At 37.8% G+C, this 19,926-nt stretch overlaps 1 protein-coding gene across 7 annotated transcripts in view; it reads left to right on the forward strand.

The window, feature by feature from the left end:
- Nucleotides 1-19,926, forward strand: part of ROBO2 (roundabout guidance receptor 2) — a 596,967-nt gene that overhangs the window by 417,653 nt on the left and 159,388 nt on the right. For all 7 annotated transcript variants that reach the window (XM_058661761.1, XM_004588617.3, XM_058661767.1 and 4 more), the window contains exons 3-4: nucleotides 6,947-7,104; nucleotides 9,569-9,689. In XM_058661761.1, coding sequence (XP_058517744.1) covers nucleotides 6,947-7,104; nucleotides 9,569-9,689 — 279 coding nt within the window. The remainder of the gene's footprint in view (nucleotides 1-6,946; nucleotides 7,105-9,568; nucleotides 9,690-19,926) is intronic.

Below are 19,926 nucleotides of genomic sequence, written 5' to 3' on the forward strand. Positions count from 1 at the left end.
TCAAAGAAAAATCATCAATCATGCAGCACATTTTTAGGGTCTCCTAATTACTTACTACCAAACCACAAAGTTCATTGATGATTCTGGGTCATCAAGTATTGGGATGTTGGACTGAGAAACATAGCTTCTTGATGGTTGTTGCCAGGAACCTACATGCAGATCATTATCAAGTGAACTTCCTCATTGTGCAACCTAGTATCATATATTCAGAGAAAGTGCATGAAGCAGAGAGTGGGAGGAGTGCCAAGGAGCATGCCAATAAGCTGGGAATCACAATCTTATGCAACCACATATCAGAAATGACATCCTATCATTTTGAAGTATTCTACTTGTGAGCAGCCAAGCACTAAGTACAGCTGATGCTAAAGCGAAGGGGATTTCATGAGGAAGCAAAGGAGAGAATGATCACAGGAAGGCCTTAGAGAAAGAGCCAACCACAGGCGCTGTCGTCTCATTCTGCTTTCATACTTCTTAACTAGTTCAGAGAACACTGTTAGCATAGTGTAGTGCTCAATGAATTCGTTTTTCAAATATCAGTTTCTGATGTTCTGCTTTGTATCATTACCATGAAGTACCTGAGATAAGATATTTTGTAAAGGAAATGGATTTACTAATCCATCAAAGTTTGGTGACCAGAAGTGGAAACTGAATGGCACAAACTCTGGTGATGGCTTTGTTTGGAAATGGTGGTAAAGAAGAGAACAAATCACCAACAGAAAGAAAAAGGATGGAATCCCACAGTCTCTTCATGTACCACATCCGTAAGGACTAAGGACTCCCTGCTTGGCTCCCCCTTTTAAAGTCCACCAGGTCTCTTTGTTAATAGTGAGGACTAGGCATCCAATAGACAAACGTTTAGGAACAAACAACATCCACACCTGAGCGATGTTATTCATATAAACTTGTTTTATTAACATTCAGTATCTTCTGATCAGTCAGAATAACTTCCTGAAGTGCCTGTGCATGTATGAAGTGAGATTAATCCAGCTTTAATTATGACCAACTAGGTGATTCCTCAGTTGTGCTCATTTATACTAGTGAATATTTGAGATTTAGCCTTCGAGGTATCTTTCGTTTGTTCCAGCATGAACATTTGCATCTTGTATTCTAAAATAGTTAACATACATATTGCTATGCTACAAGCACTTGCAGTGATGTGTATGTTGAACCATTCTTGAAAACTTGAGAAATGCAATTATTGATTCTAGCATAGGGCTCCATTGGGACTCCATTAGGCATGCAAATGAGTATTTTATTTCCGTTTGTCAAATGTGACTCTTTCACTGTGCTGGACACTTTCTCTTCTTCATGTACTACAATACAAAGCACTATCCAAGACAAAAATGACTGATTAGCGCAAAATGGGAATCGACAAATAAAATGAAATAACCGTCTATCTTTGTGGACGGATACATGAGTTTCAAAATTGTAGACCCGAATGTCACTACACATAAACACATATTAGAACATGTATATCCTTAGTTATAATTTAAAATTGAAAAAAATACATTTTTTTCTTAAGAATAAGTTTTCAGTTTGTTGTTGCAGGAAAAAAGAAAACTTCTCAGCCACCTTAGGCTCGACTACTTTGAGGTTATAAAGCCAGCAATAAGGAAGTTACCAGAAGCAAAGAGCCACAAACTTGCATGTGAGTCCAGAAAAGTCAGCTAGTCACACGAAGTATGAAACTGCAGTGGATTTTTAAATGTACTCGTTTCCCCCTCAAGTGAGCTGTGTCTATCAAATAAAGTGACTTACGTTTAACATTGGGAAAATAACAATATTGGTAGCATGTAGAAACACAGCAGCCAAAAGCTAGGTATGCAAATCCAAGATGGACGGAAGATGTAAAGCTTACACAGAGCCAAACAAAGGCTAGGAGCTTGGGGTTCTGGGAAAAGGAGGCCACCTGTGAAAGACTGAATAGGGAATATGAAAATGCTGTCTGAGTTTGCATCTAAAATCTCTCAAGCACTAACCCACAGAATTCCTAGAAGCCTTGGAGAGCCCTTTGTGGGCCAGGTGTGTCCCCTAATCTCTTTCTTCCTGTGACATTGAGTTTTTCCTGTGCTAATGTAGATTGATGCGAATTTTATTTGTATAAGAGTAGCCTTTCAGGAATTATCTCTGTCTTCAGTTTTCTGGAAATAGCTAGCTCTCTGGCAATTTACCAAAATAAATATATTGGAGGGTGGTATAGTCTGTGGTTTCACGAAAACCAAACAAGAGGCAGATAGATGGTTCAAGCTTAAGTATGCTGTTCATAAGAACATGGAAACTGGGACCCCCAGGCAGTTTTAGAGAAAGGATAGCGTGTGTGTGTGTGTGTGTGTGTGTATTTAGGATAGATGAATCTGCCTTATGGAAAGGCAACAGCCAGAGTGGCAAAATTTTATCTGGACTCTAGGTGTGGCTTCAAATCTAGTCTTATTTGAGCTAATTTTCGCTAAGATTCATCCCTTAAACAGGAACTTAAAAAAAAAAATCCCCTAATTGGCTGGAGAAATATTAGTCAATGTTCCATTACTATAATAAAATATCCAAGACTGGGAAATGCGTTGTATATCCTCTGTCGTAAGCTCCCTGTGGCTGACTTCAGGCTGTATGACTTGTGTGTGTGTGTGTGTGTGTGTGTGTGTGTGTGTGTGTGTGTGTGTGTGTGTGTGTGTTTAGAGAGAACGAGGCACAGTGTGTTCAGCGTTTTGGGTGTTGAATGTCTCACAAGTTACAGGACGCTGGAGGCAAAAACATGGCAGCAATCTCAATCTTTGCCTCACAGGAAAGAAGAACTCTCATACACACAAACTCCAATTTAAAGTTAGATTTATTTCAAAAGAAGGAAAGTGACTCCCACCCTGATGGTGGGAGGGAGCTCCAAAGGAGGAAAGACCCTGGTGTAGGAGGTGGTTGTACCTTTTAAAACCTCATTTTGTTTTGTTTTGTTTTGTTTTTGTTTTTGTTTTTTTGTTTTGAGGGGTTTCTGGAGCACTCCTGATGGTTATTACGAGAGGGGGTGGGGACCCAAAATTGGAAGCAGACAAGGACCAGAGAAAGCTCCTCTCCCTAGTCCTGAAGGAAGTTTACTGTTCTTCTGTTTCTGCGGACCGCTCAGGGATCCTGGTTGTTGTTCCAATGACCTTGGATCCTGCAAGGCAGGATTTGGGCTTCTTCCATCCCATGTGGTATATCCAATTGGGAGTGGGTGACCTCAGAGTTCTTGGTCTCAGAAGGCACTCCATTAAAACCTCATTTCAAGGCGGTGTCTCCAAAGACAAAGAAAAGATTATGTTTTCCAGAGCACCTTGCTCTGAGACAAAAGCCTCCGAAAGGTGTAGTGGGTTAATTTCCTCAGTCCCTCCCTAATGATATACTGGTCACTCATACTGCAGCTCCTTGACAGTGGTCCAGAGATTTTAGGCTGCTTTACTGAGACATGCAGGAGAGAATGCAATTTTTATATTAAAAAAAACTTGGGGACCAGAAAACCTTAGCTGCCTGCTATCCTGTCTGACTCTTCACACACAAGCAACCTGAGTTCAGCTTTAGGGGGGCTATAGGGAACACTTTAAAATTAGGGACATCGCAACAGGAGTGGTGCCAGAGCGAGATGTCACATGATGACACAGGAAACTGCCGGGAGATCTGTCAAGGTCCTTTGAAATAACTTTTCTCTGGAAAATCAACTAGAGTTCCGTGAAAAGTACATCATTGCTTTTCAAATGCTGCGCCCTCAGTGATGGAATGATCTCCTGTTAGGTGCCATGTCACCTCCTGGAGGCTTCACCACTTCTTAACATCACAACACTGAAAGCCAATCTTCTAATGCCTGAACCCTTGAGAACATACTCAATTAATATTCAAACCACAGCAGGAGGCAAAAGGGGAAAGAGATGAGGGGTGTGAGAATGTCAGAGAACCTGGTCTTCAAGTTCAAAGATTCCATATACTGAACGCCACACTCTCCCAACACTCTGTTAAAACCTGCTGAACAGAATGGCTTTCTCCAGAAAGCGTGAGAGAGAGCAAGGGAGCCTATTTTATTATTCTGAAAACCAAAGGTAACAGAAATGCTAACACTAACCACAGATAAATTAACTGAGTACTACATAAACTGCAAAGAGCATATTACAAGTTGAAGAGGGTACAGTACCAATTATACCATTATCTCACCCCACTCTCCAAGTGAATAGTCTGAAAGCCTAAAATTACAGTTGATGTTAGATTTCTTGGCTTCATTTGCAAATTGGAGTCATTTTCTTTTTTTGTGTGAATGCCATAAACACATGTTATACTGTTCAAGAGTAGCAGTCCTTATAGTTTGTTTTGATATTTTTCTTTTTTTCTTTGTCCTCCATGTCAAAGGGCCTTTTTATAAAATTTGAATCGTTGTAAATTGGTCTAACACTGCATTTCTGGGTGATTAGCGATGGTCTTTAACGGCCATTTGAGCTGAAGCTTATTGCCTTGTCATTTGTTTGGAGACCAGTTTTGGAGAAGGCCTTTCAACTGGCCAGATGTGCCATTTTGGAACAGATTGAGTGCCTGCCAAAACACCATTCATTGCCACTACCGGATATTGTGGGGGTGCCCATCACCCTGTTACCATATTTTTACACTTCTCAACGTTGCATAAATAGGCAGCTGTTCTGTATTTAGAATAGAAATAAGTTACCAGCTTGCTCTCCCTGAAGGATTTACCTGCAAGTGGGAACCACAGGGTTAACCCCTTGTAAGAATGTCACATTTAAATGCAAAGTTCCCTTACAGACTTCAGAAGCAAATTTTTATTCATATAAATCACACCTTTCTTGCCGGTTAGACAAGGGGACAAAAACGTACAGTTCACAGTGCTAAAATGAAGCACATTTCCTTCGCAGGGAAAGCACTAAATTAATCAGCTTATAAGCCAAGAGTGAGCAATTTGTGCTGAATTCTTTCTCACTGCCCTTTCAATTGGAGACAAGTTCTCTAATCTTGCAAAGGGCCGTGACTTCATTAAGATGGAAAGCCGTGTTAAAGGATGTGTTGCAAAGCACAAAGAAAGAAAAGCCCTAAGCGTCATGCAGTTGTCTCTCTGGAACTATTTTCAGGACAAGGATTTTTTCTTGTTGTTTATTAGGAGAATGACAATTAACCTTGGGCTGTGGCAGCACAAAGAAGCAAAGAGTTGCAGTAGGGCTCATTACAGGACAGCAAAAGTAGTTGGCTTGACCTAATCCCCATTTGCAGCACATGATTTACTTCAGAGGCTAGTGTGGTTGATTTCAGGCAGCTTCTCTCAGCACACACACACAACCTTCAAATAGTTCATGGAAATGCAAATTATGCAAAATCTAAATGGAGATTTCAGCATTTTTGCATCAAAATCAACTTCTTTTATTATTAGTAGTATTATTATTATTTTAATCTGTAAAGCAGAGAAACAGAAATAGCACTGAATTCACTCCCCAAATGCCCTCTTTGGCTAGCCTGGACCAGGGCCAAAGCTGGAAGCCAGGAATTCAATCCAGAAATCTCATGTGGGTGGTAGGACCAAAATTACTTAAGGTGTCTCCCTTGTTTCCCGTGGCCTATAGTACTAGAAAGTCGGAATCAACAGTCAGAGCTGAGAACTGAACTCAGGAATTCCCTAGACAAGAGCATCTGACACACGAGGCTAAATATCTGCTCTGAAACATTTCTTTTAATTACATAGTCCACTAGATTTTTGAAGAGAGAGAGAGAGCTTAAGCACAACTTATGTTCTTATCTAGTTTGGAACCAAATGTCACTGTTGAGGTGTCCAAAAACAAGTAAAGTGATGGCAGCAGGAGAAGTGCAGATAGTGAAGGCACAGGGAATATTAACTGATCTGAAATACATAGAGTGGCTCTCCTATACACATAGTCGTACTTAGCAAGTACATCCAGCATTTGCAGTGTGAGGGGGGCAAGTCTGTCCCCTAGACTTTTCATCTTGTCAACAGCAGAAAGGCACTTACTGATGGATAGGTGACATTTGGAGAGCTAGGCATGCCAGATTTTTGGAGGTTATGATGGAGGTCCAACCTGCTGTTCTCCTTAATGAAAGGAAAGGAGAGTGAGACTGGAAAAAATTGCTATCAGGGAGAGCGGTTCTCTGAAAGTCACGCTGCCCAGATGTCACTTGGCAGGTGGAGATGGTGAGACAATGAAAGCATTGCCCAGTGGATGTGGGTGCAAGTGCACTGAAATGGTAAAAAATGCGTGCATCTTCTGAAGAGTAATCAGTACTGCGTGGGCCTTGTCTGCGTTCATATTCATGTCAAAAGAAAGGCCTTTCTCAGTGAGGTCTTGTCCCATTCCCCCTCATAGACTGGCATGCAGAAATAATCTACAAGCCATGTACATGTCTACATGAGATCTTACTCCATTTTTTACATTTTTAATATACTTATATACTAAGTACTTCTAAAAGTTCATGGAAATGGAATTAAAGTATATTTATCTGGATGCAAAGAAAATTTGAAGCCATGCAGGTGAAGGATCAGTAAAAAGTTCATGAAAAAATTGTGCATGCATTTCAAAAGATTTTGTACCCAAATACACTTATCTTTTAATTCTAGTCTTGGTGAACATCTTATGATATGCTCATATATCTGGAAAATAGAGTAATACGCAAATAACTTTGCACCTTGCTTTTCTTTTTGTAAAATTGGAGTCTGAGTCATAAATATTTCTTATGATATTTTGCTCAGACTAACATTTTAACTGGACTTCAGGCTACATGACCATATAGTCAGGAAGATCCCCACTAAGAGAATATAGAGAGCTTCTTGAGCATTTTATGGGCATGGTTGACTTCTCAGACAGCATCCCGGCAATTTTTAATATAATGTAAGATGTATTAAAATTTTTATTTTGCAACACATAGTTGAAGTGACTGACATGGAGATTTCATGTGCTACAATGATGATATTTCTTTTCAGTATTGCGAGATGACTTCCGGCAAAACCCCACAGATGTTGTGGTGGCCGCGGGGGAGCCTGCAATCCTGGAGTGCCAGCCTCCTCGGGGACATCCAGAGCCTACCATCTACTGGAAAAAAGACAAAATTCGGATCGATGATAAAGAAGAGAGAATAAGTGTGAGTTAAATTGAAGTAATGGCCTAGAAAGTTTGAATTTCATGCCTACATGGAATTTTTATTCTTTGATTCATTAATTTTGTAACTACTAGTGACAATGTACACTGTAGTGAAAAAACTTAGAAGCATGAACTTTGGAATGCATTCTCAACATCGAAATGTTTATCAATCAGGGTGTAGGATATGTTGGTTTCCCGATATGAATATGTAGGTATATCTTGGTTGTACAGAGTTGGTGCTTTAATTTTCTTCAAGAATTGCAAAGATCTGTATTGATTATGAAGGCTCCAAGTGTGAGAGTACAAATGATGATCATAAGCCATCTTTATTGTAACATCTCATTTTGTCCTATTTCAAATCAACGGGAGGAAATAATACTTCTTTAGATTTTCCAACCAAATAATACTCTGACAGCACAATTTTATCTCTGAATTAATTGGAAAGTAAATTTAATAGCTCTATAATAAAATTCAAATGACTGGCTGATTCTGCAGTTTTTGCTCATACAGAAAAATATTTCATTTTCAAAGGAAATTGGTGACCAGGTTCATTGTGACTCAAAATTAAACACAGAACCTGGTAAATCGGTAGAGCAGAGGAATGGCATTTTGTGTTTTGTTTTGTTTTTTTTATCTTCTCATCATTGGTTTATGAAGTCTCTGGGAACCAGTTCAGTGAAATGGAATCTGATACCTCCCACTGTTATGTAGTAGTGTATTTTATATTAAATATAATAAATAAGATTGAATGTATTTTGTTTAAAAGATCTCATTTAGCTGAATAAATATACCATATTAATGAGACATTCATATACTCTGGGTGGCATTATGTTTTGAAATGCACTTATTATAATAAGGATTTTCCTTATGTGCACATTATGATTGCAGCATAATGCAAACCAGACAGGCCGCACAAGAGACTCACAACATGTTTTTCCTGTTTCTGGTTTGGCTCACACTCTGAAGATCTATACTACCTTTTCAATTATCTAAAGTAATCTGAATGATAGGGTAAAATTAGCATTCAAGGATCTTTAGTTCATCTTTATGGCATTTACATTTTCTTGGGCCAGTCTAAGCTCTTTTGAACTACAGCAACTGTCTTCTTTAGTGTATGGTAATAAGGGAAGCCAATGGTTCTGCTCTCAACCATCATGCTTGGTGTGTGAGACCTTCTGTTCTCCAATGGCCTGTGTAAAATTATATTTTGAGCCACATGATCCTAGACCCTCACCACTCTGGCAGTTAGGTCTGAGCTGAGTGATTAGTCTGCCCTCTTACTCTAACACCCCAAAGGATATTCTCAGGAAATAAAAATCTTATTTCAGCATACCTTTGGAGGTTATAGTTCAGCATCAGGAAACCCCATAAAGCAGTGTCTAATGCATGCTAGTCATGGTGGATATAGAGGAGCAGCCTCCGAGTGGTGCAGAGAGAATTCGTGGCTAGGCAGAAGTTAAATTGCAATAATAGTCCACACCCTAACATGAAAAATTCTCTGCGGGCTTTCCCCAAGTGCTATCCTCCTACACACTAGACCATCTCTGAAGTGCTATAATGGGATCAGTCTCTACCTGTGTCCCCTCAACCACTAACATAAAGCCCCCTGACACATGTTTAAAAACATGCAGAAGTTTGAGAGTTTTGTGTTAACTTGTAGCAGTTAAATATCCAAGTTCTCCATCCCATGATGTTGAATTTTCTCACTCCTATTGCCTCAGGCTTCTACCTGCAGCAAAATAAATAGACAGTCACAACCAGATAAACATACAATGCAGTATGCATCTCTACTTTCAAATCAAAGATGGACTCTCAATGAAACTGTTAAATATATCTTGATGATAGGATGCTGGACTCTCTGCATTGCCTATATCTACAATGTCAGGAAACACTTAAATAGCAGAATGATGGCTTCGTAACTGAGTATGAAGGACTGTATTATTTTAATAATATAGAGGAAATCAGTAGGGGGAGTGATGGAAATTTGTTAGGATTGTTCCTATATGCCAGATTCCAGCCTATAAAACAATTTGTAGATTTGTAAACTAGCTGAATCTCTCTAAATCATCAGGGTTTCATTATATTTTCCAAAATAGGTATCTATCGTTTCTTTCTGAAGACAAATGATAATAACCATTGCTTCAGGGCAATCTCAATGTGAGGAAAAAATTCTTGGGATTTAGTGGGAACAGTAACAAGATTGAAACCAGGAGAGAGTAAGGAAGACTTCTGTCTGGGAGTGTTCTCCAACAGCTGAGTCTGGAGACTTATGTTCATGGTGAATTTTAGAACAGAGGCATGCCAATTAATGGGAAAGCTTTGTATCTTGGATACTCAGTTGTTTGGGAAAACAAAAGAAAAAAAGGTGTATGCTGTATGTTCAAAGTCATTCACTAATGACCTTTCATTTCCATGTCTGATTATTTTTCTTTTCCTTTGTTTTTTCTTTTTGCTTAATCTAACAGATACGTGGTGGCAAGCTGATGATCTCCAATACCAGGAAAAGTGATGCGGGAATGTATACCTGTGTTGGTACCAATATGGTGGGCGAAAGAGACAGTGATCCAGCGGAGCTGACTGTCTTCGGTAATACTCTCCTTTAAGTTAGAAATTTCTGTTTAAGCCTACTTTTCTTTTGATTTTAACTATTTTTACATATTTAACTCTTCTAAGAAAACATATAGACAACTCCTCATTTCTTGTTATAGGCAATGAGAACTCAGTATTTCTTTTCTTTCGAATGAAGTAATTGTGAAGGAAAAACATTTTCTGAAACAATTCACTTTCTTATACCAGATATGTGTAGGATATTGCCTTTCACAAAAATGCATATCAAATTTATTATTTTTTTTCAAATTCTGTTGAGACATTGCTTCCCTCTGAAATGTATCACTGCTTTTGGTATAATGCAAGTTGCTATTACCTGCAAGATGCAGGATCAGATTTTCAATAGTAAAAAATATAGCACAGAAATAGTTATTTTTCACTTCTTAAATTTTCAGACTGTAGTCTTTGGAGGTTTAGTTGCAGATGCAAGGCTATTTATCTGTTATATGTTTCTGTACATGTATGTGTCTTCCTTCCCCTTATATACACACAGGCACACAGACACACAAGAATTGTATTTTTTGAGGAATAGAGATTATTATGTTTTTTTTCTGCTGTTTTTTGTACCAAGCAATTTTCTGGTGTTTATTAATTTAATGCTCACGATTATTTAGTTTACTGCAAGGTAAGTAGTACTGGCATTTTAATTTTATGGGAAATCGGGTGGAAACCAGAGTGCAATTAGTTAAAGCAATACAATTAGTAAATGGGAGAGTTAGACATTATTGTGGTTCTTAAATATCTTTGCTCATTTGTTAATCCTCTGGTTCAACACATGATATGATAATATCTCTTCCACCCAAGTTTAGCGTCCAATTATTTACAAATTTCTAAAGAAATCTGCTGCTCTTTGGGAATGACTGTGCCACTCTGGAAGAAGAATGCTAGGATGGAAAGAGCTGTGTTATGATTTCCATTACATTTCTAGAGTGAATGTTTTGCTTTATGAATATGTACTAAAGTGCAGGCCTTTCTTTTCAATCATCCTGAGTACCACATAATCTCTGGTAATTCTCCCTGTGGATACAAACCAGCTTGAAGTGCTGCATGACCAAACTAGGAGAAATCTCATAATTCATTAAAGGAATTGACTAGTGAAAATAAAACTACGCAAAGTGTGCATGTAAATGTCTATCCTGCAGGGATCAGGCAAGTATCAGTTTGCTCCTAGATTCCATGCTGTCATCCAACAGAATCTCCAAGTGGGCTCCGCTCTGTAATGAATAAAGTACAGCTTTGCCTGGTGAGATATGAAATTAGTGGTCGCTGAACATTGCCATTGAAAGCCCACACGTACAACTCTTCTATTTAAAGAAAAAACACTTTGGTATTTTTCTGTAGAAACTGCTTGCCTTGGAATTCATTAAAAAAAAAAAAAAGCAAGAGGGAGAAAGAAAGAGAAGCGGGGAGAGAGAGAGAGAGAGAGAGAGAGAGAGAGAGAGAGAGACCCTACATTATTGCAGTGTAGACTGCCTGCTAAAGGAAATGAAAAGGATTTAATGTCATTATCCAGGCCATTACAATTACCAGTGATGTAGTGATGTGACTGTGTTAGGAAACATTTACCTTACTTTCCCTAAAGACATGATGAGAACTGTAGGACATCCTTAAACTTGTCAGGGATTATGGGAGAACTTATAAATTATTTTGAAAATAGCTATCAACTAGAGATTGAATTTGTCTAGAGGCAGTTCCTCTGGAAGAATTGATTGAAAAAATTTAGAAACATTTGTCTGGTGCTGAAACTAGTCAGAACTGACCTGAGGGATCGTAAGTGCTATAATAAGGTGAAAAAAAGAAGTAAAATTCAATTTTTCATAGCAGGCAATATTAAAAACCACAAAAAATAGAGGAGATGGTCCAAAGAAAAGATAAAATAACCATTGCATGAGACACCCTTACTGCATGTTGATTATTCTTAGAGTACCTAGAATATGGGATGTCATATTTATAATAAAATTGTTTAAGTTTCAGTTTAGTGGTCTCATATACTCTAAATATTTTCTAACAAATGTCTTAATTTTTTATTGTTGGGCATTTGATGACCTAATGTTCCTAAAACCAATTATGTTTCATCTTTCATCCTCTGAACATTGTTTTCATGTAGCTATAATGACATTTAAAAAAAAAACTTTTTAAATTTTTATTGGAAAGTCAGAGGAGAGACAGAGAGGAAGATCTTCCATCGGAAGAGCCAATCCGAAGCGAGGAGCCAGGAGCCTCCTCCAGGTCTCCTACTTGGGTGAAGGGTCCCAAAGCTTTGGACTGTCCTTGATTGACTTCCCAGGCTACAAGCTGGGAGCTGGAAGTGAAGTGGAGCTGCCAGAATTAGAACCGGTGCCCATATGGGATCTTGGTGTGTGCAAGGCAAGGACTTTAGTCGCTAGGCTACTATGCTAGTCCTGCTATAATGACATTTTAAAAAAACCTACCTACTGTAACTGCTTTGTAGTTATTACAAGACAATTTTAAATTGTATTTATTTATATAACATATTTGAGGGGGCAGATATACAGAAAGGTAGCTAGAGAAATAACAAAACAGGGATTTGCTAAAACCAAAACTAAGAAGAGAGTGTTTCATCCAGGCTTCTGATATGGGTGGCAAGGACCCACGACCCAAGCCGCTACTGTTGACTACGTTGTGTCTTAGCAGGAAGCTGGTATCAGGAGGAGCGCTGAGGCTGAATCCAGGTGTTCAACATGGGACATGGACTACAACCAGTGTCTTAATATTGACCCAAAGAGGAAGGTGGTTAAAGGACTGTAGCAACCTCAATCTTTATCTTAGGAGGTATAACACACAGAAAAAGTGACGATAATACTAAATTTTAAAGAAAAACATTTCATTGACGAATGATAAGAAAAGTCAATGAAGGAATAAAGGGTTCCCCTCACCCAAGTTTTTGAATTTTTTCTTACCAATACTATAAACATTTACATTAGGAGACATTTTGGTGAAAAAAAAAAGCTTATGCAGTATTTTTTTCAGGCATCTTGATCCATTACTAAGTGAACTTGGGCCTATATGTTTTCCATTTGAAAATTTAAATTCTATTTTAATAATGAACCATTTTTAAGAAGACATTATAAGTTTAAACTAATTAACAAAATAATGGCACCATTTTCCATTATTTATTTTATGCTTTCCTAATGCATATTTTTTGATTGTGAACTAACATCCTAAGTAAGTAGGCATTTTCAAACCCAGGACTTGCTATCCAAAGCTAAAATGAGACTAAAATTGGTGGCACCGTAGATCAGAAGTGAAGGAGCTGGGACATGAATCGGTGCCCATATGGGATACTGGCACTTGCAGATGGAGGATTAGTCAGTTGAGCCACCTCACCAAACCTGCCCAGTTAAATTTTCTAACATGGATAGATGTGGAATGCCTGATTTCCAAGTGTAGTTTTGTTTTGTTTTTTAGTAATTTGAATTGTTACCAAATGAGTTTATAGTGCTTGTCAATAAGAGAGAGAAAACATGTTTCATGTCTAAGATTTCTAATACATATTGTCTTGCAATATTTATGAGGGCATACAGCAACATTGTGTCCTACCTGCCCCAGGATACACATGTGGACAAATTCTGCATCCTTGATCATTTCTTGAGCGAAGTTTTATATCTGGCTCCTAGAATTTATTTCAATATCTTCCATGTGTACCATTCTGCATTTATCATTAAATCAGTTTTACACATTTGTTGACTTAATTAATTTAGAAGATCATGATCTAGCCCATTGGTGTCTCATCCCCATCTTCTAATTTGTTCCCTGGGATTTTTCTTTCTAATATGCTAATTGTAGACACGCTGGTTGTGTTAATATTCAGATTCCAGTTATCGTAGTCATGTGATATTACTGATTGAAAACTGAGTGTTGAACTCTGATGACTTTTTTCCTTTTCTGATCCTAACTTTGTTCTTGAAATTAATAATATCCTGCCCCCTTTTTAATTTACATTTATTTATGCATACTTTCAGCTATCACAAATCTTGGAAGTTGCTCACAGACATAAAATCTAAATTCTGCCTTTACATTTTATGTATGAAGTCCTCCCTTGTTCCTTGACTACTCACATGGGCTACGTAGTGTTTAGGGCTGCTCCAGAAATTTATCCTGATGTTATCCTTTCCTTCTGTAGAGCCCAAATTTAGCTCCAGCAGAAAAAGGGTCAACAGGATGCCTGCAGGCAGAAGACCTTGCAAGATAAGGAATGGCAGAAGACCTTGCAAGATAGGGAGCTAGGAGCCGTTGGGCACTTTCCAAGAGCTTAGACAATTGAGTTTCAGTCTCCCAAGTTTCTATTTCCCAAGAAAGAGATACGTTTCTATTTCTCGGACACTGAGCCATGCTTAAAAACTGCCTTTTAAGCAAGGGCAGCTCATGTACCAATCATAGCCTTGTGCAATTTAAATGTGCCAATGGGATCCCTGTAACCATGCATCTGCTTCTGTAACCTCGCTTCCTGCTTCCCATATCCTATAAAAAGTCCCAGCTTGTGCGGCTCGGCGCGACTCCTTACTCGAACGAGCGGGAGCGCCCACGAGCCCGTGTGAAATAAACCTTGCCTCATGCGTGATTGCATCTCTTGGTCTCCTGTCTTGTGTCTGCCGGAGAGCTCCGTTCGTCGAGGGGCGAGGGCCCCTGGCCCCTGCCCACTTGGGTCTAACACTTCGAGGTTAGATAATCTGCCCCTGTGCATTTGTTTCTTTCTTGGTTCATCCATCTATTCACAGATGTTTCTTTTCTTCTTAAATAGAACCCAGAGTACATTCCAGACCAACATACTTTATTCTATTCAGAACTTACTGTATTAGCTTAAAAGTTCTATTTTTATGTACATGGGTCTAATTTCAAACACTAATATTGTTCAGAATATCGATGTTACCACTCCAATGTCAGTAATTACTCAGGTTACTCCTAAGTGTAGAATAACTGCTTGTCTATTTTATTGATTTGAAAGACAGAGTAAGAGAGAGACATCTTCCATGTGCTGGTTCATTCCCTAATGGAGATGTCAGTCAGGGCTGAACCAGGAGCTACATCCAGATCCCACACAGTGATGACCACGACCCAAGCACTTGAGCCATCCCATGAATAATTTTCCCAAGCTGTTAGCTGAGAGCTGGGACGAAGTAGAGCAGCTGAGACTTGAACTGATGCCCCTATGAAATACCAGTTTCACAGACTGCAACTTTGCCCACTGTACCACAACGCTTACCTACAACTACTGACTTTTTATCCCTGGTGGTTTTTTATTGGTGGTTTTTTATTGGTGGTAGTGGTGTTTTGTTTTCTTTTGCTTTTGAATGCCTTAATATTTTGGGGGCTATGAAATTGGTAAATAGTTACAATCTGAAAATTCTTGACTTAGCCATTTAATGATTTTTTTTCTATTCTGCTTCTGTTAAATATTTATTCATTAGTTACATGGTAAGACTTTTAGTTTTACTTTTCTCTCATTGTTTCTAATTATTGAGGTCAGTATTGTGGTGGTGGATTTGTTTAGTTTGAATCATAGAATTAAGGGCTAGAACAATGACTCAACTGGCTAATCCTCCATCGGGCAAGTGACAGCATCCCTATGGGTCTTGGCTGCTCCACTGCCAGTCCAGTCTCAGTTTATGGCCTGGTAAAGTAATGGAGGATGGTCCAAAGCCATGGAAACCTGTACCCACTTGGGAGACACCAAAGAGTTTCCTCACTTATGGCTTAGAATCAGTTCAGCTCCAGAGTGAGCCAGCAGATGGAAGATCTTTGTCTCTCTCTCTGAAAATCTGCTTTTCCAATAAAAAATAATTAATATATATTTATATAAATATGCACACATATATTTATATATAAGTATATACATTATTGTCTAATTTATGCCATATACTATATCATAAAATAATATATTATAAATAATGCATTATATAATATAAAATTTTATGTATTAAATATAAATTATATAAAGAATTACCAGTATTACAGAGAATAGGAGAGAGAGCTCTTCTTTCAGCTGATTCCCCAAATTGCCATAACGGCTATGGATGGGCCAGGACAGTGCCAGGGACCTGGATCTACCACATGGGTGGCAGGTGCCCAAACACTTGGGTCATCTTTTGTTGCTTTCCTTGGTGTATTATTAGGGACCTGAATTATGCATAACTGGGACCCTGTTCATGCTTATATAGATTACTGCCATTGCAGGCAGCTGCTTAAACCACTGTGCTACAGCATGTTGCTATAATTCTTCTTAAACACATAATTCTATAATTCTTGTTAAACACATGTTCTTGTTTTATGGATATAAATGCCTCATTTGTATCAGAATTTTAGTAACACTCTTATTTTTTTGAAATGGAGTTTTCTAGTGATGGTGCCTACCATTATTTTATCTTATGTTTCCCTCAATTATTCATTTTGTTTTCCCCTGTGTTTTACACTACAATCTGTCTTCTAATGACATATTGCTGTGCATTTCTATTTAATGAATATCTGTTCCCATGATTATTGTGGTAACTGATAGTTTCAATATACAGTGTACACATTGAAAAACAGATTGGAGATGGTGCTCACTTTCAGTCACTGAATCATGGCTGAAGGCCTGAGAGGGTTAGATACCTTGACATGAAGTTATAAGGAACAACATTATATATGTATGCATATGTATATATACACATATATATACACATATATAATTACATTCATATATATATATATATAAACACATAATTTGAGAATGAGAGAGACAGCTAGAAGCAACTGTCATCTACAAATTCACTTCTCTAATTCCGGCAATGGCCCTTGGCTCCAAGAACTCAACCCAGGCCCTCCACATGACTGGCAGTGAGTCAATCACTTTTGCCATTGCCAGTGCTTCCCAGGATCTCATTAGCAAGAATCTGGAGGCAGGAGCTGGATGCTAATTTCAATGCCACTGTTACATGGGAATTGGCTATTGTAACCTGGCATTCTAATGCCTCACCAAATGCCTGCCTCCTCATAACCATCAAAGTTTCAGAAACACCTACATTTTATTGATAAGCTATGACTTTCATTTATGAATTCAAAAAGAGATGGACATTTGGCACAGCAATTATGTTGCTGCTTTAGCAGGGCATGGGTTCAGGTCTCAACTGGGCTTCCCATTTCAAATTCCTGCTAATGCATACTATAAGAATTAGCAGGTGATGGTTCTGGTTTTTGGGCCCAGTACACCTATGGGGAAACCCTGAACTGAGTTCCAGGTTCTTAACTTGAGGCCAGCATACCTCCCCAACTGTTGGTGCAATGCTGCCTGGACAGAGAATCTCGCTGTATTTCTGTGTCTCTCTGCCTATCAAATAAAATGAATATACATAAACAAAAATGCTTTTAAGAATTCAAATATACATCATTATTGACATTTAAATGATGGCTAGGAGTAATGTTGCTCTTTCTTGAGAGTATGTCTTGAATACTTATTATTTGCCAAATCCTGTGCAAGTGCTTGAATATGATGGTGCAGTGTATACATAAGGATTGGCTGTCAGGTAACCCCTCATATCATGTAACCAGCTCTCACTAGGAATTTTGCCTCTAAAATATGAGGAGTCTTCAAAAAACTCATGAAAGATAAATATTAAGAAGTAAGTTATTCATGAATCACATTTGTTTTTGTGCCAAAATAAACTTTACCTTTTGCATAATTTTTTTGAGATCCACTCATATGGTTAGAGAGGTATCTTTTTTTTCTGTAAGAACATTTACTTAAGTATGTTTAGATACATAGGGTGATTTTTTTCAAACAAGCAGATCTTTGGAAAAAAACCAAATTAATCCAGTCAGGCTTTATTTAATTCATTCAGATAGTCTTATTTTTATTATCCATCTTATTGAGCAGAATGACATGAGCATTCATAGTCTAATATTAACCATTCCATCCGCCTTTCTTGCATGTGAAGTTCAACAAAGGCCAACCTACTATGTGTAGCCATGTCATGTTCTAATGTAACTACATGTTGACAGGTCTTCCTGAAGGATCTGAAGTCAAAAGATTGTTCACATGTCTTGGGGAGCTTTCTCTAGCTTTTATTGTATAGCTTTAGCTTTTAAGGGCATGAAAGACTTATCTGTTTAATTATTTCCACAGCATGTGTTTATAAAGTCAAACTAAGTTTATTTTACAATTATTGAAGTCATCCAAGAAATAGTTGTTATGGGACAGACATTGACAATTATATCCAGTTTTGATGATGAATACAGTTGAAAGAGTTTTTCCCTTGGTCACTGATTTTTCTTTATTGTGGCATATATATAAGAAGAATTAGAGATATTATGTAGCTGCATTTCCCATTTACATTTTGTAATTGAATAAATATTGTGCTTTCTGAGTATTATTGACATGACTACAGTGAAATTTGACATTTGATTTTGTTACAGCCACATATAAAGTTGACTTTATTTTGTAATGCCAATTTGTAACTTAATTGACAGTACTACTTGAGAGCTGTGCTTTTCAGAGTAACACGCTGGCAACCAACACTTGTCTCCGGAGAGATTAACCTTGTCGGCAAGTTATGCAGGTGATTCAAATCCAGTTAATCTCATATAAAAAATGTTAATTGCATTGGCAAAGACATGCCTCTGATCACTCCAGAGTTATATAATTAGGGATCAACCCGTTCAGAGGGACTCCAACCTAATTGATAAACAGTCTGCAAACAACCTTTGAGATTTCTCCTGCTTTCCAATATGTGGTCAGACATAATGTGATAACATGGAAAAAACAGTGACCTTATTTTGACAAGCATTAAAATGAAGTCTGCTTTTTCTTCAGTGTTTTATATGTATTTGTTTTGATTGTATAAAATTTCATAAATGCAACTCTCTGAGGTATAAATGTGCTTTGAGTGTGATCATTCGACTACTGTCGTTAACTTACTTTTAACACTCGTTTCAGCTTCTTGTTCATACAAAGATAAAAATAGAGACCAAGGCACTTACAATTTTCATCATTTGTGTCCCAAAGGTACTGGGGTTTGTTCTTTGGCATCCTGTTAATGGCTGCTGTCGATGCAAAGCTTTTAAAATACCTTTTTGGCCTTTGTAAGTTATTTAGCCTGGTAATCACGCATTTGACTTTCAGGATTTCCAGAAATGAATCCTAAAATGTGTGGAAAATAATTGCTATAAAAACTTTCTTTCGTTTAAGCAAATGTTAGGTAAGTCTGTTGATTTTACTATATTGTTTTCTGGAGACAGTTACAAAAATTATGAAACAGAAGGTGAGTTTAGCATAATTAACAGCACACAGTTTTGATAATGAATTATAGAATTTGGAGATAATTACTGAAAAGGATGTTATAGAAATTCTTAAAATGACACATTGAAATTTGTGACCAAACTTCAATATTCTATAAATTCTCATGTGGCTTTGCTTAATGGCATAGTTTATGATGCTCAGAAATCAAACCCATCTTGAGATATCATGAGAATGTAAATGACTTTCCTTTGGTTATTTTTGGCATCTGTCCTTTTCATGTGACTACATTTTCTACCACAAACTCACCTCAGGCTTCCAAAAATTATGTACTACATACTCTCCTGTGGCTATCCAGTTGCTAAGTAACTAGACTCTGCTTGAGGGCAGAAGGGAGAGAGAACGTCTTGTGAGGTACCTCCTCTCCTGCTGAGTTCATCAGAACAACAGCAGGGAAGTCATATCTTAACTCTTGTGTAAATTATAAATAAGGGGTTCCTCATACCCTCATATAAAACATTTGGTCTTAGAACACGGACAATAACCCAAATCCCCCAAGTGATACATTGGGGTTCTGGGGAAAAGGGTAATTTAAGTTGGTGACCTGTCTAGTGTGAAGTTGCCATTCAGGTTAATGCATGTTACAATTCTGTAACTAGTCTCATCCAATGCTTGACAGTCTTTTCATTCCATTTATGATCATAAAATTGCTCTATGCAAGAGACACAACTTTAGTGTTCCAATAACTAAATATTATTTTAATGTGTGCATTTGCCAGTTTGTCCTATAACCCCATTTCTAATGCTGCCAGCATTGCCCCAGGATTATATGTTTTTATTATTTTGTGTACAATCATAGCTTACTAAAGATATTGTTTTGTGTGTTTATGCATTATAAATATCTGCAAGGAATGATTTATTTTGTTTTCTTTTTCAGTTCTTAAACCTGAAACCTCTAAAGGTGTTGTATTCATTTTTCTTTCCATTC

This window comes from Ochotona princeps, chromosome 3 (assembly GCF_030435755.1).
Source record: "Ochotona princeps isolate mOchPri1 chromosome 3, mOchPri1.hap1, whole genome shotgun sequence".
NCBI classification, from domain to species: domain Eukaryota; kingdom Metazoa; phylum Chordata; class Mammalia; order Lagomorpha; family Ochotonidae; genus Ochotona; species Ochotona princeps.